Here is a 25,140-nt window from a genome sequence, read left to right on the forward strand (position 1 = left end):
AGGCCAACCTAATTTTTCACTCTCCTGGTGAGACAGGCTGGGCCCTGGGACCCTTTGCTGCAGTGTTTGCCCCTAGACAACATTGCCCTAAGCAACAAAACACAAAGAAACTATACGGGCCAAAAAAGAACTGTGCATGTGCAGTTGGGGCAAATTTTGGACAGTAAGGTACAAAAAAAAAAAAAACAAAAACAAACCAAAGCAAAACAAATGAACAAACATAAAAGAGCTGCCACTTCTGAAGGACCAAGAGCACAAGCAGGGTATTAGGAGCAAAAGCAGGTACTATGCATGCCTCGGCACCCAGCATCACCAAGGGGGTGAGCAGACCATGAAGCCACCCCTCTGGCCATGACCCCTGGACCTGCCCCTATCCTTACCCCATATAAGGAACCAGTTCACCTCCCCTTGAGGAGTGAGTGAGCAAGGGAAACTGTTGCTTGGTTTTGCTCACCCCTGCTACCGCAGGGGCCCTGATAAAACCTTGCTTAACTTTCTTGTCTGGCTTCTTTTCCATTTCTATGAATTAAGGATGACCAAGAGCCCAGGCTGGTAACACTGGGAGCACATGCCTTCCCTGCCCCTCCACCCACACCCCGTCTCCTCTTTCTAGAGCTCCATCCCTGGTTTCTAGAACTCATTCCCAAGTGGCTGAAGGCTGATTTCTCCCCCCCCCCCCCATAGCCTCCCTCATGCATCCCTGCATCAGTGCATCCATGGAGCATGCGTGGATTGCCTGCTCTGGGGAGCACTGAAAACAAAGGAATGAAGCCCCGATTCCATTCAGTAGCAGAAGACAAGAGGTCACTCTAATGCCGGGTGACAGGGGTTGTGCCTGAAAGCCTTCCCAGGGGAGGTGACAGGCAAGCTGCCCTGGGCTGGGTGAGTGGAGGCCTGAAATGGAGAGAGGCCGGGACCGTGCAGATGAGGCACTGGTGAGGGCAAGGAAGCAAGGCAGAGCCCACTGCCTGGGGGGTCACGGCTGCTGTACTGGGCTGTCATCTGAGAGAGTGGACCAGGGTGGCCCTGATGACTATGTCCCCTTTGAGGACAGGCTCTCATGCAGGACCATGCCCCTGGAATGAAGCTGTGTTAGGCACTCAGACAGGCCTGGAGGTGAGTGCTGTCCTGGTTCTATAACAACCAGTAGGAAACCCTTACGGGGATAGCCCACCTGCCCAGGGCTTTCCAAGTGCCTCCTCTGTCCCCCTTGGCCCTGCACTCAGAATCAGCTGCATGGCCACCTACCAGTTTCCTCCCCAGCAGACTTGCCCGTTGCCAGCACTTGAGCTCCACCAACATCTGCAAAGACAAAAATCCAGATTCTGGTTACAATAGAACCACCAGCTGTGATCAGGCCACAGGGTCATGGGCCGAACCCCTGTCCCCAGCTACCCACGCCTACAGGTCTGAAGAAGCCTGCTACAGGAAGCCCAGAGGAGGTGCCTCCTTGTTGCCACAGAATGTCTGAGAGCCTTGCTGGGACCTTAATGCCCTCTGCAAAACCAGGGGCAAAGTTCCACTGAGTTCAATAGTTCAGTTTAACTATTTCTTTTTTTTTTTTTTTTTTTTTTTTTTTTTTTGCTTTGCTTCCTAGGGCTGCACCCATGGCATATGGAGGTTCCCAGGCTAGGAGGGTAGGGGTCCAACAGGAGCTACAGCTGCCGGCATATGCCAGAGCTACAGCAATGCCAGATCTGAGCCCCATCTTCAATCCACACCACAGCTCATGGCAACACCAGATCCTTAACCCACTGAGCGAGGCCAGGGACCAAACCGGAAACCTCATGGTCCTAGTCAGATTCATTTCCACTGAGCCACAACAGGGACTTAATTTTTTTTTCCTGCTTTTTATTTCATTCATTTTATAAATGATTTTTTTCAGATTAACACTTTAAAAATTTTTTATTTTACTTTATTTTTTTAAATTTATTTTTATATTTTTGGCTGTGGCAGCAACATGCAGAAGTTCCCAGGCTGGAGACTGAACAAGCAGTGACCTCAGGCACAACCGTAACAACGCCAGGTCCTTAATAACTAGGCCACCAGGGAACCCCCCAATTTTTTAAAAAAATGCAGATATTGTTGACATCTAACCAGTTCTTTAACACAGTTTGCCTGTGTTAAGACCCACCTTGCCTGCATCTCCTGCTTCCTCCTCACTCTCATAAACGCTCTCATTCTAGCCAGAATGCACTGACTCCAGTTCCCCACCCAGGACCCGCTCCTCCTGGGCCACAGCCTCTGCCTGTCCCCATCTTCTCCCCTCTCCTCCTTCCCCTCAACTTTGTTCTGTGTCACTTCCTCTTGACACCCCACACCTGGCTTAGGTGCCCCGCTGGGTGCTCCATAGAGGCTATACTTACCCATTGTGACTGACCATACCATTTATTTAAGAACAGTACATAGCGCTGCTATGTACCAGGCACTGTTCTCCCAGCTTCTCAGCCAGTAACCCACTGAATGCATCTTCTGGCTGGTCTCCCTTCTGGGCTGTACAGTGCCCTGTGGAGGGTTCTACCCCCAGCACTTGATACAGCACCTGGCACACAGGAGGTATTAATGGATGTTTGATGAATGAATGAATGATGGTGATAGAGCATGCTGCAGGGTGTGGGTTGGTCTCATTCTTCTAGCCCCAGTTTGAAACCTTAAGACAAGACACGTGGCTCACAATCTGGCCCTGGGTCCCTGCAGATGGGCCTTAGAAGGTCTAAGGAAGAACTGTGGGCCTTGGAAAGGGGAGTGCACATTAATTGGCCACTTACTCCAAGGCAGATGTTGGGTGCAGCACTTGCATGAATACTTTTAATACTCCTGGCAGCAGCAACAGCTCTAAGACACAGGCACTGTCACCGTTGCTGTGGGATGCATGAGGAATCAGAGGCATTGAGGACTTGACAATGCCCCCAAAGGCCAAGAGAAGTAGAAAGTGACAGTGCCTGGGTCTAAGCCCTGCCACCTGTACCCAGGGCCCCATGATGCACTGCAAACTCAAATTCCAGGCAACTAACAAATAAAACAATGTCAAAACATCAAGGCCAAGGGCTGGAGGAGCTGGGGAAGGGGCAGGGGCAGGGGGATGGTGAGGCCCAAGCCTGAGTCTCAGGTTCAAGCTTCTAGGAAAAAGCAGAAGCAGCAAAGACCACACCCCCCCTCCTCATAAATGGGAGCAGTGACTTCATTGAGAGGGACCACCTCTTCCAAAGGGTGGCTCCAAGAAAGGTCCACCTCCCAAGACCTGACCTCTTGGAGGTCAAATGTTGGCTGAGGCACTTGCTCACTAAAGCTGAAAGACCGGGAGTTCTTGTCGTGGGTCATTGGAAACAAATCCAACTAGTACCCATGAGGATGCAGGTTCAATCCCTGGCCTTGCTTAGTGGGTTAAGGATCCAGCATTGGCATGAGCTGTGGTGAAGGTTGCAAATGCGGCTCAGATCTGGCATTGCTATGGCTGTGATGTAGACCAGAGGCTATAGCTCCAATTGGACCCCTAGCCTGGGAACTTCTATATGCCTCAGGTGTGGCCCTGAAAAGCAGAAAGCAAAAAAAAAAAAAACTGCAAGACCTCCACATGGCCACATCTGCTGATCGTGCTCAGCACTGCCCAGGAGTTGGGTTGACACTCCAGAGGCCATCGTCACTCCAAGTGCATTGGTAGGGAAGGGATTATTGCAGTGGAGTTTGGGGTTTGTCTGGTGGCCTCACTTAGAGGTGAAAAAGCTGGGGGATTTTGAAACAAAAGTCCGCAGCCTTGTTCTAATCACAAGTCTTCTTGGAGATCTGATGTCCCACATGAAGCCAATGCACTCACACATGTACCACAGACACCCCAGAACACAATAGGACCCTGATTTTGTCAGTTCTTTGAGGCCCCTACTTAGCTTTGTTGTTTCTTTACATTAATTCTTCACATTATCCTGCTGCACCAGCTGGGATGAAAACCATTCCAGGGATGGGACGAAGCCTTGTATTTCACACACGGAAAGGCTGGGCTCTAGAGTCACTGAATGGAACTGACTTCTGGCCTGAGGCCAGAAACCCAGGGCTGTGTGGGCTGCAAGTTTCTGCTGGGGTCTTTCCGACACCCACGTGGCCCCTCGCCGCCTTTACTGGGCAGAAGGCAGGGGAAAGGCAGGGCAGGGCATGGCATCAATGCGTGGGGCCAGGCCCACTAAGGGACAGCCCTTCCCTGGCCCCCCTCACACAGACATCTCTTCTGGGTCCCCACTTGGGGGTCTTCCTGATGAAACTTGAACAGAGAAAGAAGAAAAGATACAGCTCAGAAAGATCAAGATGGAAAGAGTCGGAGAGCCAGAGAGACACAAGGAGACACCTGGACAGAGGGGCACACACACACAGAGGCTCTGCTGGAGAAGCTTAGGCCGCTGGCAGGGGGCTGAGAAAGAAAGAGAAGAAAGAACATCTAGAATCTAAAAAAGCCTGGCCCTGGCCTCCTTGACAGCAGCAGGCCCCAGTCCTCACCAGGCTGCCCAGCGCCCTACGTTTGCCTCATGTGCCAAATGCATATGGTCCTGAGGGCTCTGCTCTTTCTGCCCCTCCCTGGCAGGGATCCCAGGGCTCAGCTTGGACCCCACTCTCACCCCTCACATAGTCGGGCCCCTTAGATACCTCCCTCCACGCTCCATCCTGGATCCACCCTGAGCCAGAAGGCTGCCCTTAGTCCCCAGCCTCAAATAGGCTATTGGAGCCTCAGGCTCTCGGGGCCTCAGCCTCTCTTGCCCCAGGTCCAAGGTTAGGGACCACCCCCCCCAAAAAAAACACCCCAAACCATGAGGCTACTGCTCTTACAGCTGAAATGACACACCCAGGCAGTGGGCCATGCTGTGCACTCCACCGGGCCACATCCCGTCCTGGTAATTCCTGCCAGCCAGCCAGATGGCCACTCGGCGGCAGCCTTTCCCCTCCTCCGGGAGGGAAATCCTCCAGGCCGCCCTCCCCCTGCGCTCTAATGAGCCCCTGGGTGAGGATCCATCAGAAACACATTTGTGCCCGCCGCCCTCACCCCTCCCTCCTGCCGGGGTCGTCAGCTTGGGGAGTCCCTCCTGGGCCACAGACCCCTGTGAGCCCCCAGCCCTGATTTCCCCTGGCTCTGCAAAGGAGCTGGAGGATGGATGGCCCTGGCAAGGCTGCTCTGCAAGTGCAGTCAGAGGCCTGGTGAGTGTTCCTGTGTTCTGGTCTGTGAGAGACCCAGGAGGAAAACACCCTGGGCTTTTGCTGATGAAATTCTCTGGATTCTCTTGTGCAAACATGAACTGGGAGCTTAGCAGCCAGAGGACTGTCTCTCAACCCCCAGGGATAGTCCAAGGGGGCTGAGTACAGGTTGGCTGTACCAAGGCTGGTTTCCTGGGGGGCATGCAGGGACCCTCTGACTGGTAGAGTCCCAGGGCCGTGGTAGGCGCAGGGCTGCCCAAATTTGGCATGACCACCTGAATGCCAGCACTCCTGGTTCAGGCTGTCTGCACAGCCAGATGCAGAGGGCAGGAGCAAAGGTCCTGGGGCATGAACTTAGCTGCTGCCTCTAGAAGAACCACTGAGGATCCTGGGTGGCCTCCACCCACCCAGCCTCCATTGCTCAGGCTGGGTCCTGCACCCAAAAGCTCTCACCAAGCCACACGCCTGAGGCTACACCTGCCCAGAGGATGGTGCCTTTCCCTAAGATGCACAAAGTCACCATTACGGCTCTGAGTCGAGAGTCTCTGCTTCCTCCTCAGGCCCCATTTGGACAAGCTGACACAGACACAGACACTGACACTCCACCTCTCCCAGCAAAACAGCTGGTGTCCAGCCGCCGTCTCTGCAGCCCCTCCCACCTCAGTCCTGCAGAACACAGCCTGCTCTCCGCAAGTGGTTTCCCAATAGGAAGGAATCTCCTGAAAGAGTAAATAGTCTTGAGGCCTGGAGGCTCCCTGGGTCCCCCTCCCCCAGTCCTGGGAGGGCAGCCACAGGACAAGATAGCAGGGCTGCTCCAGAGAAGGAGTAGAAACCACAGGGTAGCCTGCCCCATCTCAGCTGGAATCTGACCCATGGAGAGCCCATCCCTGATATTCAGACCTCCCATGCTGTCCACACCTGTTGGGTCCACCCTTCCTCTTTGCCACCCTTATTTGGGCAGAATCAGGCTGTGTTTCCAGTTGTGGGGCAGTGGGCGTGCGTGCAGACAGATGTCGTTCTAAAAGTATCTGAACTAAAAATAGGGAGATGCTGCCCTAAGGGTTTGTCAATTGATGCCTGGCCATTTTCATCTTGGAACTTCAATATTGCACAATGGTTCCTAACTTTAGAAGGCATAAATTCCAATGTTCTCAGCTCGAGGAAGGGATTTCAAATGTCTAGAACAGGCGTGCATCCTCTTCTGACAGAGGTTACACATAGGAAGGAAGTACCTGCTATACACAGCATGGCCCTGGTGCCCGGGGGTGGGGGGCAGGAGCAACCCAAGACCCTGGTCCCCTGGGAAAGGGCTTGCAGAGTGACAGGAGATGACCTTTACACCGAAGAAAAGATCAGAGTGTCCTGGGTGATGGCCAGCATCGTCCTGCAAACCTCAATCTCCATGAGCCGCGGGCAGTCTGAATGGGGCATGTAGGGTGGACACTTGCTGTGTGGCAGGCCCACCTCCCCTGGCCCCTTGGCTGGAGGCAGCACCTTGGCTTTCCTCTGGGGAACCACCTCCAAGTGGTCCCCTGGAAGCTGGTTCCAGGGAATCATACCTGAATCATCAGATATCACTTCTTCCCATCAATAGTGACTGGCCGAGGGGTGGGACAGGTGATCCAATTCATGCCAGTAAGACTCAACGCTGGGACTTTGGGGACAATACTGAGAAAGAGGAGAGTCTTCTGGAATTGGGACCTCTGGGGCCGAGGGAGGACCTCAGGTTGGAGGGCACCTGCTGATGTGGATGCCTCCAGAGTGGCTTGCAGTGATAAGATCAAGTCTGTAGAGCTGAGTGATAACAAGGGCTCAGGAGGAAGCAAAGTTCAGCCACAGAGAAACCAATCCTGTGAGAGCATTGCTGCTGTGATTCTGCTGCTGTGACTCCGGGAACACTCGTGGAACACCCTGGCAACACGCCTGGGACACAGATGGGACACACATGGCGCCATTGCTCTGGATGTGCCTGAGGCTCTGGGTCCAAGTACAGCACAGCCAGATCCCCCTGGGGGGCAGATGAGAAAGAGAAGTGAGGAGAGAAAAGGAGCAGCCCAGCTGTGCTTCACACCACACCACACGGCACAGCTTGAGCCTCGCTCTTCCCACCTGAAAAGGGGGCATTCAGACACTGACACCTAGAAAGGGCTCACCCAGACAGCTCTTTCTTTCTCCCATTTGTCCCTGCCTCCCTGCCATAGAAGTTGACCTTGGGGTCCCAGGGGAACCCAGGGCACGCTTCTCTAAGGGGCTGGCTTAGGGGCGATGGCTGGTGGCGGTCCTTCCCTCTCAGAGCTCACAGATGGGGCCCCTTCTCAGAAAAACAAGGTCGGTGGCCCTGGCCCTTTGGCCTCTCCCTGGGGCTGTTTGATGCTGAAAATTAGGCACATGAAGCCCAAATATGGAAAGAAGGCAGGATGCCAGAGGCTGAGTTGGCCTGCATGAAGCAGCACCCTGGCACCTAGTGGCTGCTAGGTTTGCAGCCTTGCTCTGACCCGCCTATGACCCTTCCCTGCTCACGACCTAAAAACCACCTGAAACGGCTCTTCCTCAATACCCTCTTCCGGTGTCAGTGTTGGTAGAGGCTGCAGCTGCCAAGTTGTGAGTAAACAGGACGTCACCACTCCTCTCCCACAGCTGTCAGCCTGCCTTTCTTCCTGTGAAAGCACCTAGACCTGGGGGCAGAACCCAAACCTGCAGAGCTGCACGGGCCCAAGAGATGGAAAGCAGGAGGAAGACAGAGGAGCGAGGACAGCAAAGCAGAGGCGGCTCCACGCTGGGCATGGGATCCTGGGGGCGATGCCTACCTGGGTTCCATGGATCCCCACTGATGGCAAGAGAGTACACAGCCAGCGGGGCCACTCACTCCCAAACCTCGCTCACAACTGCCCAGACCTTGGCCTGCAGAGGCCCTGACTCCTGGGAAATGCAGTGAGGAAGGAATTCCACAACGGGGGTCCCTGCTAACAGCTCTTAGCCCATTAGCCATCCAGGAGGACCAAGGGGGACCTAACCCAGCCAGAGGCCTCGAAGAAGGTCCCCTGGAGAGCACTATTTGAATTAAGAACAAAAGGCCATGGCTCAGTGGTTAACGAATCTGACTAGGAACCATGAGGTTGCGGGTTCAATCCCTGGCCTCGCCCAGTGGGTTAAGGATCCGGTGTTGCCATGAGCTGTGATGTAGGTCGCAAATGGGGCTCAGATCTGGCATTGCTGTGGCTGTGGTGTAGGCTGGTGGCTACAGCTCTCTCTGATTAGGTCCCTAGCCTGGGAACCTCCATATGTCAGGGGAGCAGCCATAGAGAAAGGCAAAAAAAAAAAAAAAATACACTTAGGAGCTAGTGGAGATGGTGGGGGCAAGGGTAAGGGAGGCAGGTAGGGAGGGTGTCCAGGCAGAGAAAGAGGGGCCACAGGGGTGCGAGGGCTTGGGAATGAAGAAGGTGGTTCGGTGGGTGAAAACAGCAAGGGAGCACAGGTAAACTGAGGCTCTCGGGGCCTTCCAGAAGATGGAGACAGGAGAGACAGCCAGGATGCAGCCACCCTGCCCTGGCAGGAACAGGAAGCAGAAGGCCACAGAAGGCCACCAGAAAAATGGAGGCGCCCAGCGGAGGCAACAAAACTCAAGGGCAAGTGCTTCCAGCTTCCAGAAATAGCCTCATAATTAAGAGGAAAACAATAATGGTAGGTGACCAGACAGTATCCAAACTTGTGCCCACTTAGTTTTGCCTGAGCAATCTTTGCTAATTAATTCTTAAAGATTCACACACTGGGATTAAAACACTCAGCTGCAGAAGCCAAACTGATCAATATCTTTCCAGACTAATGGAGGAGCTGGAGGCAGGGAGCCGGCTCTGGCCCAAGGTAAAACCAAGGGTGCTCCAGGCACAGGGGTGCTTCCCATGGGGCAGGGCCCCCCAGGGAGTCCCAGGTGCAGGCTGGCCAGGAAGTGGTGAGATGTAAGTGCTCTCACAACTGGCAGGGAAGCTGCTGAAACCCAAGGGAGCCAGAGGGGCTTGGAAGCTGAGGGGAGCTTGAGGCTGCCCTGGTGGGGTGGGTGGTGAGATCCAGGGAGGCCTGGATCAGAGGACCCACAGCCAGAACACCCAGCCAACTCCATGCTTACCGGTAGAGGGCTTTGCTCCATATTTGAATGTCTGGGGGGGAGGGGGTGAAACCTACCTAAGCCCCTATGGTGGGTGGGAAGGAATGATACCTGGAACCAGAACGTCTGAGCCCCAATCCCGCCACTGCTCAGCTGATGGACTTGGGCCAGACAGGCTCCCAGCTCAGTGGCCCCTCTGCAATGGAGCCAACCATGGGAAGCCTGCCTGGCCACACACACAGCGTGGCCCCAAGGATCCCCTCACCAGAGGTTGTGGGGGAAGGTGTGCAGACTGAAGTGTGGGCAGAAACTGTCCTCCACAGGCACTCAGCCACCGCTTGATGTCAGGTTCTCAGCTCTCAAGGGGGCTGAGGGATAAGGGGAGGCAGAGCATCCTGAGAGGCTTCTCTGGGGAGGCGCTCAGGTCGCAAAGGAGATGCCCCCCCCCCCCCCGCTTTTGGAGGGCTTGGGTCTCTGCTGTGGCCTCTAAAAGGCTGAGGGATTCCAGGTTGGGGAGGGCCCACTCACTTCACATTGGGGCTTCAGAACAGAGAAGGTCTGTTTTCAGGAGAGTCTGACTTTGCAGAGAGAGCAGGGGAGGCTGGAAGCAGTGCAGAATAACTAATTAATGACGGTAAAGTATTGTGGAAGAGGAAAGCGGTGCATAACCGCTAAGTGGTAGGGTTATTATTATTCATGCAATATTCATACTATGCTCTTCAGCCTCTGGGAAGCTTCGCTCCAGAGTCCTCGGGGACCTGGCGGAAGGGGCATGTGCCCAGGGGGCGGGGCTGTGGGATGACAGCTGGCCTGGCCCTGGGGAAAGGGGCCATGATGGCTGCAGAGGAAATGGCCACACCCAGCCAACAAGAGCCAAGCAGCCTTGGCAACACGAAGCCATCTGCCATCATCACAGAGCCCTACTGTGTGCCAAGTTCTGTGCTGGGCGTTTCTACCATAGTTAACTTCCTAAAGGCCATTTCCAACATTTGCAAAACCCGGGGTCCCACAAACCTAAATATTTAAAGGTTAGAGATCAGGCCACACGCAGGGCCCTACCCACTTCCCCGGCAGGTCCTCAGCCCACCCCCCGGGGGTCACTTTCAGCCCTGCCTCTGGCCCCAAGGGAGCAGGAAGAAGTCAGGGCCTGGCCTGGACCTCTTAGAAAGACCAGACCCACTGGATTTGGGATGGGGCCCTGCTCAATCTGACGCCCTGAGGGACCTCCCACCAACCAACATCTTGGTTTTCCCACTGGACTTCTGGGAAGGGTTAAGGCGCCTCCCCAGACCAGACCACCAAGGCGGGCGAGGAAGCACGGTTATCCGGGAATGGGGTCTGCCTAGGAATGCCCTTGGCCATGAAATAAAGGCAGGCTCTCCCTCCCTCTCTGGTTCCCAGCCCCTCAGCAAGCTGTGGCTCCCCTCTTCTCCCCTTCAGCTGCCCAGCACATACACCAGTTCCTCTCTCTTACACCTGCACCTGACACAGTTCTGGAAACTTCAAGGCTCTCTGACAGGACAGGAAAAAAAAAAAATCTTTGTGTGTGTGTGTGTGTGATACGGGGGCTTCCAAAGCCAGTTAGGGGCAGGAGCCTCTCTTGGGGACAGCAGTCTTTATTTCACAGGGAAGCCCAAGCAGGTGACAGCCCTGTCAAGCCATACACCTGAACAGGAGAGCTGGGAATGGGACAGCACGTAGTCCACAGAAGCAGGATACATGTGAGGGGGCCTGGAGATGGGACAGAACCTTGATGGATATTCATGGGGCTGGGGAGTGGGACCCTGGGATGGGCCACATGACAGGGCTGGGAGGTCCTGTGGCCATAACAAATGCTTTTGTCTGTCCTGGCAGCAGGGGGAAGCTGCTGAAGGATTCCAGCCAGACAGAAGCATCATCAATCTGCTGGCAACAGAACTCCTCTTCCAGGAAGCCCTCCTGGATACCCTAGCTTGGATTGAGGGCTCCTCCTCTGTTCTTTCCATATTCCTTCACCTCAGCACTTAACACACCACAATGCAACTGTCCTCTTCACAGACTCAGCTCCTTCGGGTTGTGGCCTGATTCACTTATTTTTGCGTTCCAGCAGATTCTGGTGAAAATCAGCATAGGCTTAATGTAGGAGAAAGCCCTGATGTTCATGTGTGCCAGTCCTCAGGTGTCACCCAGGGGCCCAGGTTTAGGTCCTTCACCTTGCCCCCTGGACATCAACTCCTTGATGGCCTGAGGTTTTGCACAGGTCTCTGTGATGGACACAGCCAGGTTCCAGGCAGAAATTCCCCAGCTGCTCATCTGTTTCATTCAGACAAGAGGGAGAGAGTGAGCCCCGTTCATCTTACTGAGAACCATTAGCTGGTTATTTAATGGAATCAAATTTAATAAAAGGAGCAGTTCAAGCAATTCTGCTGGATAAATGAGGGTCTGGGTGTGACAGAGATGCTTACATGACTTTAGAGAGGAAGCACAAGTGGTTTAATTTGGGAATGAGTGAAGAAGTCTGCTGATCTGTGGGCCAGCCAGGTCAGCCCCGGCTCTGAGCCTCTCAGCCAGGACTCCCATCCAGGGTGCAAGGACCAAGGGGGTTTCCTGACAGAGAGACACTCTGCCAAGGTCGCCCCTCCTGCCTTCACCTCACTGGGCATGTCTCCCCTTCAGGAGTCTCTAGGATTGGGATGTGTGTCTGAGGGATGTCAGGTAGCCCCGAGCCTCTCCTGCAAGAACATCCACCCCAATCACCCACCCTCCAGGCTCTTCACAACCCATTTCAGACTTCTTTTTCTGGGGAGGTGGGATAGGCTTACTTTTCCCTATTCCTTCCACTAAGTATAGCTAAAACCCCTGAAGATTATATATTAAAAAGCCACATAAGAAGATCCTGAAAGGTGGAGAGGGGAAGGCAAACCGACTGAGGGCCTTGGGTCTTCCCCTGGGATCAGCTTGTGGCCTGAGCTCAGGTGTGGCTGAGTCATTGCGGTCTGTCACACCTCATAAAAATATGAGTCAATAAAACAGATTTTCATTCTCCTCTAAGATTTCTAAATAGTTTGACAGCTAAAGCTAAAACATGATACCATGTCTGCTATGGTTCTCAATATGTATAGAAGAAATAAAGGGACACAGGACAATTTCTACATTTCATATGAACTGTTAAAATGTTGACCCCAGTAGATTGTGATACATTATGTACAGATAATGTAATACCTAGAGCCACCACTCAAAATGCCATGAAAAGCAATACACTCAAAAACACTACAGACATATCAAAATGGAATTCTAAAAAAAAAAAAGTTCCAGTAACACACAGAAAAGTAAATGAAAACCGGAGGATGATCAGAAAACAAAATATACAATGGCAAAATGAAAGCTGTAACTAACATATCAATAAATATTAAATGTGAATTGCCTGAACTTGAGAATTAAAAAAAAAATTTGCAAAGTCAGTTTAAAAGGTGACTGAGCTATATGTTGTCTACAAGAAACTCACTCCAATATTATTTAGGCAGGTTGAAAGTAAAAGGATAGAAAAAGCAATGCCATGAAAACACTAACAAAAAGAAATAAGGGAGTGGCTATATTAATATCAGATAAATTTCAAAGCAAAGAAAATAATCAGGGTCAGAGATAATACATTACATAATGATAAAAAAAAGTCAATCCACCAAATAGACACTTTAAACCTAAATGTCTATATATCAATACAGCTACAAAATATGCAAAGCAAAAACTGATAAAACTGAAAGGAAAAATCAACATATGCACTGCCAGAAGACTTTAAGAACCCACTCTCAATAATTGATAGAAAGTTTAAAAAGTCAACCATACTGTCAAGCAATAGGAACCAACACCAGCAGAATACACATTCTCTTCAAGTACTCATATGAGATATACCAAAATAATCTATACTCTGAGTCAAAGCTCAACAAATTTGGAATTTAAATCAAAGTGTGTTCTCTGACTCAACTAAAATAAATAAATAACAACAGGAAAATTTCCAAACACTAGGAAACAAACAATACTTCTAAATAACTCATGGATCAAAAAGGAGTCCAAAGAGAAATTTAGGAATTTATTAACTAAATGAAAATGAAAACGTACATATCAAAATGTGTAGGACTCAGCTAAGGCAGTGTTGAAAGGGCAATTTATAGCACTAAAAGTTTTACATCAGAAAGGAAGAAAAGCCTTAAGCCAATAGTCATATCTCATGTGAAAAAACCAGAAGAAGAGCATCAAAATAAACCCAGAGTAAGTGGAAGGGAGTAAATAATAAAGGTAAGAGCAGAAATCAATGAGGGTTGAAGCCAAAAATCATAGAGAAAAATCAGTAAAACAAAAACCTAGTTCTTTGAAAAGATCAATCAAATTGACACACCTGTAGCAAAATTGACAAAGGAAAAAAGAAGGAAGACACAAATCACTAATAACAGATTATTACTACTTTACTTTTTTGTAGTGAAACAAAGAATCAGAAGGATAATAATACCATGAACAACTACACATAAAATCCTGATGACATAAAATAGACTAACTGCTCAAAAAGTACAAACATCACAACCGACCCAACATTAAAGAGATGTTTTGAATAGCCCTGTAACTATTAAGGAAATTGAATTCATAATCTACAAACTCCCCCCAAAAACAAATCTGCAGGCTCAATTTCATGGAAGAATTCTAGCAAATGCTTAAAGAAAACAACAACAAATTCTACATAATCCCATCCAGAAAATAGAAGGAAATATTTCCTAATTCATTTTATGAAGCCAGTGTTACTGTGACATTAAAACCAGACAAAATCAGTGCAAAAAAGAAAACAACAAACCAGTATCCTCATGAATATAGATTAAAAAAATCCTGTCCAGCTGACTTTTGATGAGCAAGCAAAATCAATTCAATAGAGGAAGACTAGTTTTTCAACCAATGGTGCTGGAGCAACTGGCTATAAATAGGTGAAAGGAGAGAAAGAAAGAGAGAAAGAAAGAAAAGGAGAGAGAAGGGAAGGAAGGAGGGAGGGAAGGAAGGGAGGGAAGAAGGAAAGGAAAAAAAGAAAAAGAAGAAAAATTCCCTTGATCTAAGGCACAAACTCAAAATGGATCATAGATTTAAATGCAAAATATAAAACTATATATCTTCATGAAATGTAAAATGTAAAATCTTCAAGACTTAGGACTTGGCGAAAACTTCTCAGACACGATATTAAAAGCATGATCCATAAAGAAAAAAATCAGTAAGTGAGACTTAATTAAAATTAAGTACCTTTGTTCTGTGAAAGACCCTGTGACAAGGATAAAGAGACAAGCTAAAGACTGACAGGAAACAATTGCAGATCATGTATTTGACAAAGAACTCAAATCTAAAATACACTAAGAATTCTTAAGATCCAATAGCAAAAGGAAAAAAAAAAAGAAAGAAAGAAAGAAAAAAGCCAAGCAATCGAATTAGAAGCTGGGTAAAAACCACAAAGAAAATTCTCTATCGGGAAATTTCTATTTGCTTTCCTCGGGCCCTTGCCCCTTCCTTTCCTTCTGCAGACTTTCTGAGAGACCCCAGTGCATGTTTTCTTTTGTTATATTTGAGTTCATTTGTTTTATAGCCAAAGAAGATGAATACAGTAGGAATTCTTTCTTACTAGAATCCACACACCGCATGATTCTGAACCATCGTCTTGGCAGGAATCTGAAACAGGGGAAAAGCTGTCAGGAAAGATTTTTACAAAGATCTCAGGGACTAAGAGCCAAGGAATAAAGTGATGACTTTGACTTGTAAGATAAAAACGAATTTAATTCTCTTTACCCCGGCCTCTGCCATCTTTTCATTATAAATTAAGGGGGGAGAAAAGCCACTGCTCTCCTCAATAACTCTGGCTCTTTCAGTGAAGAATGTGTTAGGCACTGGAACATAATTAAAGTGATATTGTATTTCTTTTATTATCATGATTATAATAATACATAGATTTCAGTGGGCCCTTTCCAGCAGAATTAAAACGAAGACAGATGGCTGACATTTTGGTGGGAATTAGAGTCCATAGGAATATTTTATATGGCAGCTTTTTAAAAGGGAAGGTGCAAACCTCTAATAAAATGGCTAGAAATTCCACCAGATATTTTCAATAGCTCTTCTTACAGCAATATTTTAGCAAAATTTTAAAATATTGATCAGTTGGAAGTTAAGTGGCAAATAATTTATTTAGAACTGTGACAACCATAATCCAAAATGTAGTTGTAAGTCTCTTCTCATTAGGTCAAAAGTACATCCACCTTTCTCAGGAAGCTGTCCTCTGTCTCCCAATGTGACACCCTGAGGACAGAAGATCATTATGGTGTTTGGGGGTAGAGAATGGACCCCCAGAATCTGATCATTAGGATATTGGGGAAACCCCTAAATGAGGAATGTTCCATGAAAAAAAAAAAGGGGGAGGGATAGAAGTTTTTCAAACATCGGTGTCATAAATGATGAACAAAAGCAGTAGAGATGTTTCAGGTGAAAAAAGGCTAAGGAGACATGGTTACAATATGCAACACCTGACTGGCTCCTTGGCTGAAATGCAATGAAAGCACAAAAGGGCCTTGCTCGGTCCCCTGGAAATATTGGACTATGATAGCTTATGTGAAAGTATTTTGTTAATGTTAAATTTCTAGGAGTTCCCGTCGTGGCGCAGTGGTTAACGAATCTGACTAGGAACCATGAGGTTGCGGGTTCGATCCCTGCCCTTGCTCAGTGGGTTAACAATCCGGCGTTGCCGTGAGCTGTGGTGTAGGTTGCAGATTCGGCTCGGATGGCGTGTTGCTGTGGCTCTGGCGTAGGCCGGCGGCTACAGATCCGATTCAACCCCTAGTCTGGGAACCTCCATATGCTGCAGAAGCGGCCCAAAGAAATAGCAAAAAAAAAAAAAAAATTTCTAGACGTTGATGACTGTACTGGGACTGTGGTGATGTGAGAGGCAATCTCCATTCACAAGCAATATACAGTAATGTATTTAGGATTTTAAAAAACAGGATGTGGATTGTGATGATCATTGTACAACTATAAATGTAATAAATTCACTGAGTAATAAAAAATAAAAAACATGATGTGTAAAATTTAATCTCAAACAGCTCAGAAAAAATCTCTCTCTCTATGTATATGTGTATATATACACACATATATGCCCACATATCTATTATATATAATAGGTATCTTCATTTGTTTTATAGAAACATAGCTCTACTTACATATAGGTAGATAGAGGTTTTAAAGATAGATATATCCACATTTGCTTTATCGTATGTTCTTCCTAACTACAGAGAGGTAGAGAACGTACAATAAAGCAAATGAGATAATTTTAGAAATCAGCAAAGCATACCGGTGTTCTTTGCCCTATTTTTATTGGAATTTTCCTAGGTTTGATATTATTTTGAAATACAAAGTTGAAAGAATAGTTCAAAAAGCCCTGCCAGTTTTTGCATGATGACATCATTTTTTATTCTTCACTGACAGGCTGTTTGGTGTTAGGGCTAAAGATATAGGCTTTGGGTATCAAAACGCTCCCATTTGAATCCCAGCCTTCTCGGGTACCTGCTTCGTGACCTCTGGTAAATAACTTTATTACTGTTTCCTCAGTTTCCTCATCTGTGAAATGGGCATGATGATGATGCTGGTAATAAGTGCACCTTCCTCTGGGCTGTTTCTGAGAAATGAATAAGGTCTACATAGAAGTGCTGGGAGCAGAAATTCCCCGAATCAGTTCTCAGGAAGTGGACTTGAGGATACTTTCGAGGAATGCATGAGATTACTCCACATGCATGTAAGGGCATGGTGAGAGCCAAGATGAGTCTAGAGCACAAAAGAAGAAAACGGAGGAGGAGGAAAGGGAGGAGGAGAATTTTACCTACAAGTAATTAAGATTCATGGGAGTTCCCTTTGTGGGGCAGCAGAAACGAATCTAACTAGGAACCATGAGGTTGTGGGTTTGATCCCTTGCCTCCCTCAGTGGGTTAAAGATCCGGCGTTGCCATGAGCTGTGGCGTAGGTCACAGATGCAGCTTGGCTCGGATCTGGCATTGCTGTAGCTGTGGTGTAGGCCAGCAGCTGTAGCTCTGATTAGACCCCTAGCCTGGGAACCTCCAATGCATGGGTGTGGCCCTAAAAAGACAAAAGACCAAAAAAAAAAAAAAAAAAAAAGATGAATAAGCTATAGTAAATAAAACAGTGTGACCTGACTCCGTATAGATAGATAAAAAAGCAGCACAGAATAGGAAGCCCATTAACAGGTCAAGTACATATTTAAATGGATATAGAATAGAAGAAGCATTGCAAAGCAGGAGAGAAAAGAAAGATTATTAAATAAATGATAGGACAATGAATGCTGCATGAAGAAAAAACTAAAATCAGCCCATACACAAAAATAGATCCCAAGTAAATTAAAGACTTAATCATGAAAAAGGCAACCACTCTAAAGATAAAAAAAAAAATTTCTTAGATGAGACAGAAAAACAAAACACATGAAAATGAAAAGACATAAATTCGGTTATACCACACTTAGAGACTTTTGCAGAGCAAAGGACGCCAAAAACAAAAAAGATAAGCAACATCCTGAGAGAAAATATTTGCAATGTATGACTCAAATGAATAATTAATACCTAGAAAAAAATATGTAAAAGACCAATAACCAAATAAAACTAGCAGGAAGTTTACAAAAAAAGAAACCTGGCTATCTGATAAGTATACAGGAAATGGTTCTTCTCCCTGGCAATCAGGAACATGTCGCCTAAAAACTTGGAGGTAATATTTTACAGCTCTGATTGGCAAAACAAGAGAGAGACAAATCTGACTATTTCGAGTATTACCAAATCTGTAGGGGGACAGAGTCCAGATCTTGCTGGTAGAAAGCAGTTCCAATAAGAGGAGAATGAAGCATACCTATGACATAGTAACATTTCTCCGGGCATGTCTCCTGGAGGAGCTACATTCAGTTCTAGGAGGTGGTCCTGAGATTCAGCAGTCATGAGAAAAGTTATAAACAACCTAAATTTGGTCAGGGTTGGAATGGATAATGAAATTATGATGTGGCGTTTCAGCAGAATCATACAGATGGTTAAAATGAATACTCCTGCTTAGGCTCAGAACCGGCAGACGACGCAGATGTTACGTATGTTATAGTGGCATTCAGGTCAATATTTTAAGACCTAGAAAGCAGCACAGGAAGGAAGCACAGTCAAAATAGGGGTGCTGCTTCCTCTGGAGAAGGAGGGAGGAAAGCAAGACAGAGGAGACGAGCTAAAGGGCTTACCTCCATCTCTGATGTTCTGTTTCTTTGATGGATGTGTTGATTTATCCATCTCCTCTTAAACACAGATATCTTAAAAAAAATTTTCTGGCCACACCCACTGCATATAGAAGTTCCTGGAGCAGGGATCAAATCTGAGCCACAGCTTTGGCCTATGCCATAGCTGCAGCAAGGCAGGATCCTTAACTCACTACGCCACAGCAGGAACTCCAAAAACAACCAAATGTTTAAATGTTCAGGGTGTTAGGTCCATGAATGTTTGTTACATTGATCTCAGTTTTAGCAATAGTTTCAGAATATTTGAGAACTGGTTTTTCAGAAACTCTGCAATTACTTCGTGTGTAGGAAATAGTGGACCTGTCCTCTTTTCCAGGGTCCCATGCAAGTACGGACATCACTGGGTGACAAGGCAGAGATGTCACTCTTCCCTGCTATGTCTCTGAAAACCCTCTTATGCACAGTTCTCACATGTACCATAGGGTGAATGACCTGGTCACCTGCCCACACAGGCCATCTGTTAGCAGGTTGTGCTAGATAATCCCCAGGTCTTTTTCACCAGTCCATAAAGAGAAAGCACAGTTTTTTCTTATAGCTTTCAATAGGCTGTTAGGTTTTTTTTTTTTTTTTTTTTTTTTTTGCTTCATAGAAATGTATTTATTGGAATTAAGAGCATATATGATCATTATGAAAAATTCGTATACAGAAAAACTAAAGATGCCCCATAATCCTCTTTCATAAAAAGAATAAAGGACACCATCAACCATTTGCTATATTTCCTCACAATTTTTGGAAAGGTAAGAAAACATGCAAAATATAACTGCATAACTATATAACTTCACTTCTATCCATATAAGTTCTGAGACATGTGTCTTTCATTTAAAATTTATTGGACATTGTTGAAAACATTAGAGCATAATTGATTCAGCCAGATTCTGAATGGTCATCACTAGTTCTGGTTTTCACAGAGGTCAACAAGAGCATCCTATTAAATATTTTAGGGAGCTTCTACCCTGTTATTTCACTAGGATCTGTTCCTGGAGGTAATATTTAGGGGTGGAAGGTTTTGATCAGCTTACATTTTGCTACATCTTGCCAAACTGCCTAAAGGGAAGATTGGATCAGTGTCCCAAATACTCTATAGTGACTGCTCAACTCTGTTTAGATACTGGCTATGTGCTTTAAATGTGGAAATAGATTGAATTCTCTCAACATATAAGAGAATCATCTATCCCAAAATTATGGATGAGAAAACTGAGCACAGGGAGATGAAGAGACTGCCCTGCTCTCTGACTAATAAATAGCAGAGCAACGCTTAACACTCAGGGGTTTACAGTTAGACACACACACCTAACCACTACTATCTCTACAAATAGTATTTGAAAGCACTAACTAGCTGTGAAACCTTGGCCAAGTAATTAAAATCACCTCCGTAAAATACAGACAAGAGAGTTTCCTGGTGGCCTAGTGGTTAAGGATTTGGCTTTGTCACTGCTGTGGTGAAGGTTAAATCCCTGGCTAGGAACTTCCTCATGACAAGGGTGTGGCCAAAAATAAATAAATAAAATAACATAAAAATTAACTAATTAATTAATTAAATACAACCACCAGGGGACCTATTTCATAGAGTTGTCATGGTGACTGAATGAGCTAATATAAGACGTATAGCAGAATATGCAGCATATCAGAAGCGCTCAAAAATGTTGGATGTTATTATTGCTTTTACTCTTTGTGAGCTTGAGCATTTTAAAGTTTTATTATCTATCTGTAATTCTTCAATGAATTGCCTGTTCTTAAAATTTGCACAGTTTTTCTTTTTTTTTTCTTTTTTGTCTTTTTGCCTTTGCTAGGGCCGCTTCCCGCGGCACATGGAGATTCCCAGGCTAGGGGTCTAGGGGTCCAACTGGAGCTGTAGCCGGCGGCCTACACCACAGCAATGCGGGATCCCAGCCGTGTCTGTGACCTACATCACAGCTCAGGGCAACGCTGGATCCTTAATCCAGCGTTGTGAGTGAGGCTAGGGATCGAACCCACAACCTCATGGTTCCTAGTTGGATTTGTTAACCACTGTGCCATGACGGGAACTCCTGCACAGTTTTTCTTTCATTGGGTTTCTCAACTTTAACTTTTTCCTACAGGACAAAGAGATTTGTATCTTCTTAGGTCAAAAGCAGAAACAAGGGTTAGAACTCGTGCCACTTTCTATCGCTTACTGGGTACACTTTGCATTATTAGCCCTGCATGTCCTCAGTTCTTGCTTGCTGGATCTTGCCATCCCTTCACTGCCATTGTCACTCATTACACACGCCCCTTTCCACCTGGAAACTGACAGACGCCGAGACTGTCTGTCTGACATACTAACTGCCAGAGTTCAAGGTGTGTGTTCTCTCCTGGGCTCGGTGCAAACTTCAGACAGAGTCCTGCCTATGAGAATAATTTCGCCCATGTCTAGGATACAGGCTATTGCTTCAGAGACAGAACATTGTCTAGAGACAGACTGCTTGCCTCTGAGTCTTGATCCAGGGCAAGTTCTGGGAAAAGAGCATCTTTGTGTTTTTTCGAGGTCCATTGCCTTTTTGAGAAATAAGAGTTGATGTTAAAGGGGATTTTGCAGAGTCAAATGACACTTTCCTTCTGTATCTGTTATCTGTGGGTGTTTCTAACCATCACAATGCCTTGATCTCTATCTCTCTTGGGTTCTTCCTTTCTGCTTCTCTTGCCTGATATTTCCCCCTCTATATCCGGCCCTACTTTTCTATTAGTCTCTGCCTCTCTCTCTCTCCTTCCTTCTTTTGATCACAGGATTAAATATGACTTTGAAGAAACAAAGATACCTAAGAGATGCTTTACTCTATAAGACTAATTCACCATTAACAATAGAAAAGTGTCTACATACCTACATTTTCCCATTTTATGTAATTATTTTGACGTGATTTAATTAAATTTAACTTAATTTTCACACAATGCTGGAAAATTATCCTCCCTTTTTTGGTTCAGAAACAGAGACGAAGAATCTCCATTTCTCAGCAATGGAGCTATGGTATAAGGCCAGATTTGTCGAGGTCCCAAGCCCAAAGCTTTTGGTGCCCCAGGAAACTTCCTGTCCTCCGCTGGCCCAGAAGCATTTGTAAGTTGCAGCTGGAGTGAAACAGATGAGAGCATTGCTTATTGTCCCAGCAAAGTAAGAAAAAACCATCTGTCTGAAAGGACACACTTGTGTTTTAGGGACCAAGCCCCGATGGGTTTCCCACTTACTGAGGCTCCCCCACCGCAGAAGAATAACCTGTGCCCCCTTTCTGAGCCTCACTTACCCAGGAGAAGAAGGAGAGCTCTCAGCGTGCTGGGCCCCCAGCCCATGCTGGCTCTCTGCTTCTGGCTCCTCAAAGGGCGGACAGGACAGGCTGTGTGACCAAAGACTCCAGGGGACAGGAGCCAAGACCCACGTGACAGATGGGGAAGGAAGCCGCCGCCGCAACCCAACACTGCTCAGTTCCTCTCAGCCCTGTCATCCTGGCCTGTGCAAGCAGCAAAGAGGGCTGTCCCACAATGAGGGCTCACGGTGGCTTTTGGAGGGGCGGGGGGTCACATCATTACATCATCTCCTGTAATCTTCCCCACACAGTGTCGAACTCCAGTGCAGCTGGGTGCAGATTCTCACCCTGAAACCTCAGCCTGTAAGTCTCAGAGATGTGGGCAAAGCTGACCTGCTGGGTGTCCAGCTCCTGCAGCAGCCCCCATGGCCTTGGGCCAGGGACAGGAAGTGCCCCAGAGCCCACAGCGTGATCCAGTCACCGTTTTTGTGCCCTGGACCCCTTGATATTTGGGGAGGCCTATGGCTCTTTTCCCAGACTAACATTTTTAAATGCCCCCAATAAAGTACATACGGACTATAAAGAAACCAGTGATTTTGGAATACAGTTACCCAAATATTTAGAAAACAGACTCATGATACAGAAACATATGTGCTTCTTTGCCCACCCAGAAAATAGCAAAGTCTAGCAGCAGGTGAAATAACTACTTTGAAGTTGATGTCGTGATAGATAAAAATGATATGAGCATTGTCCCTTACAACTGGAATATGGATAGAAATATTCACAGTTCCTAGTAGTAATAATATCACCCGTGTAGTAACAGCCTGTGGCTTGTTGGCTGCACTTGCATTAGCAGGAAATGCTAAGATTCCATTAGAGGTTAAAGGACAGAGTTATTATTTTTTCCCATCCAAGTTCACAGATCCAGGTCAAGTGCCCTACCCTGGAGGACCCTTGGTCATCAACACGGGCTCAACCCACAGATCTGGGGCCACATGTTTCCTTACTTCTCCTTGACACACACTTAACTGTCAGGCCAATAGGCCATCTCCAGCATGCAAGAAATATTACTTTGTGTTTGTTTTTTTTTTTGCTTTTTAGGGCCATATTTGCAACATGTGGATGTTCCCAGGCTAGAGGCCAAATTGGAGCTGCAGCTGCCACCTACACTATAGCCACAGGCGTCCATGACCTATACTACAGCTCACAATGATACCGGATCCCTAACCCACTGAGCGAGACCAGGGATGGAACCCACATACTAGTCGACTTCATTGCTGCGGAGCCACAATAGGAACTCCAGAAATTTCACTTTTTAGAATGTAAATCAACTTAATGACAATTGTGGAGCTCCCTCTAAATGAGTGGGCAGGAGCTGAACTCCTTTCTTTCCTGGGCTCCCTTAGCCAAAGCCCCAACACGGCTGACTCATTGAGATCCTCCCACCAAGCCTGGCATACTCTCTTAGAATGTGAGTTTATTTGACTCCTTCCCCACCCCCATCCCAACTTTAGGAGTCAGGTGTTAGCACTGGCCTTCCTTTCACAGAGGAGAGAGCTATTTCACGGAGGTGTGTGGCACCCCCAATCCACTCAGCTGGGTAGCGAGCCCAGGCCATCAGTTAGCAGGCAGCCTGTGCCTCTCACACTGTGCTGCACCCCACCCCCCATGTGTGGGGGGCCTCTCACTGCCAAGGTCCAGCTGTCCAGCCGGAGGCCATTAGGTGGTGCTGGAGGCCATTGACACCCACTGACCAGGCCCCTTCAGAACAGTAATTTTGTTCCTTCTGATCTCTTGTAAATGACAGACATGAGTGGAGTAGTCTGTTTATGGGGAAAGCAGTTTGCTTCATCTCAGGTTTCATCTTTTTAAGCAGACACACTTTATTTCATATCAAACACTTTGGGTCACTCTTCACCTGCTCCAGGAAACATACTCTCTCTTTTTCGTGAAACATGTGGATGTTTAAAAATCTTCTTCCACTTAATGGAGGCATTTGTAGGGGAAATATGTCACTTTCCTCTAATGGAAGTATAAAAAAATGCCAGTGCAGAGGCAATAATCCATGGTCAGAGGCAGGGGCTGCAGAAAACACACCAGGGGAGCTGCAAGCAGGCCCAGAGCTTTCAGATGTGCAAAGAGGTCCCAGCTTGAAATGACCAATTTTCCAATTTTGGGCAATTAATTTTAAAATGCTTTCACATGCGGCAAGTCAAACAGAACACCAGTGTGTTACTTCTGCTTAGAATACAGCTCAAGATTTCTTCCAGGGCTCAACCTTTCGTATACAGACACAAATAGGGAAATTTCTATAGAAACTTCTGTTTTTTACCCTGCCACAACCTCCTGACACCAGAAAATGCAGTGTCTGCTACCCGCTTGAGTGGAGAAGGGGGAAATACAGACGCTCAAAATGGTCTTATAAGCTAGAATCTGAAAAGATAGCCTGACATCTAGCCGGTATACCTGGGTGTGGATGGAGTCTTGGTGTTGTGTGGTGTCCCCCAGCCAGAATGGTTGGCCCACCCCCACACCCCTGTAATAAACTCAGAGTTTGTACCTGAGGCTTCTCCTTCACATACGTTGCTATGACTCCCACTAGCCTAGCAGCCTATGAGATCAGGGGCCAGAGCACCTAGGCCCACACCTGACAGGGCACAAGGTCTCAATAGCTTTTACCAAATAAAGGAACAAATTTACTTAGCTCACACTCTAGAGCAGCCTAGAGTAGCCCTGTGCTTGGGAGGTAACCTGCTCTGCCAATCAGAAGAGAAAGAGCCCTGCAGCTTGGATATTCTGCAGGCTACTGCCCCTCCCCCAGGGCAGTTAAGGCCATGTCTGGGAAGCTTCTGTACTTCTGCCTCAGCACCCCAGCACTAGCCATCGAGCAGGTGATTCATGTCTAATGTGCCCGCAATGCCATTTGGAGACAATCCATCATTATGGGAGACTTTTAAAAATTAAAGATAGGGAATATCTTTAAACACACATTGATGTATCACACTTAAACAGGGCGTGGCATCCAAAAAATAGAAAATAGCCTTTTCAAGCAGACATTCTATATTTTCAAAAAAGAAAAAATACACCTGGGCCATGAAGGAACTCTCAAAAATTTCGAAGACTAGGTGACATACAAACCACATCTCTTACCGCAGTGCAATCAGGTCAGATAACAGTAGCCAAAAATACACTGTTTCCATATGTTTGGAAATTTTAAAATGCATTTCTAAGTAACTCATAAGCCAAAGAAAAAAATGACAGTGAAAATTAAAAGTAGCTAGAACTGAATGATA

General features: G+C 47.1%; 1 protein-coding gene across 1 annotated transcript in view; it reads right to left on the reverse strand.

Moving 5' to 3' along the window:
- TMEM273 (transmembrane protein 273) overlaps positions 1-21,947 on the reverse strand; it is a 33,637-nt gene extending 11,690 nt beyond the window's left edge. The window contains exons 1-2 of the mRNA NM_001190167.2: positions 21,848-21,947; positions 1,249-1,302 (exon numbers count right to left, since the gene is read on the reverse strand). Coding sequence (NP_001177096.1) covers positions 1,249-1,302; positions 21,848-21,893 — 100 coding nt within the window. The 5' untranslated portion in view covers positions 21,894-21,947. The remainder of the gene's footprint in view (positions 1-1,248; positions 1,303-21,847) is intronic.
- Between the last annotated feature and the right edge of the window lie 3,193 nt (positions 21,948-25,140).

The sequence above is a fragment of the Sus scrofa genome, chromosome 14 (genome assembly GCF_054392235.1).
Source record: "Sus scrofa isolate SSC_HxYL_T2T_F1_AM1 chromosome 14, Sscrofa_HxYL_maternal_Yorkshire_Landrace_v2.0, whole genome shotgun sequence".
Taxonomy (NCBI): domain Eukaryota; kingdom Metazoa; phylum Chordata; class Mammalia; order Artiodactyla; family Suidae; genus Sus; species Sus scrofa.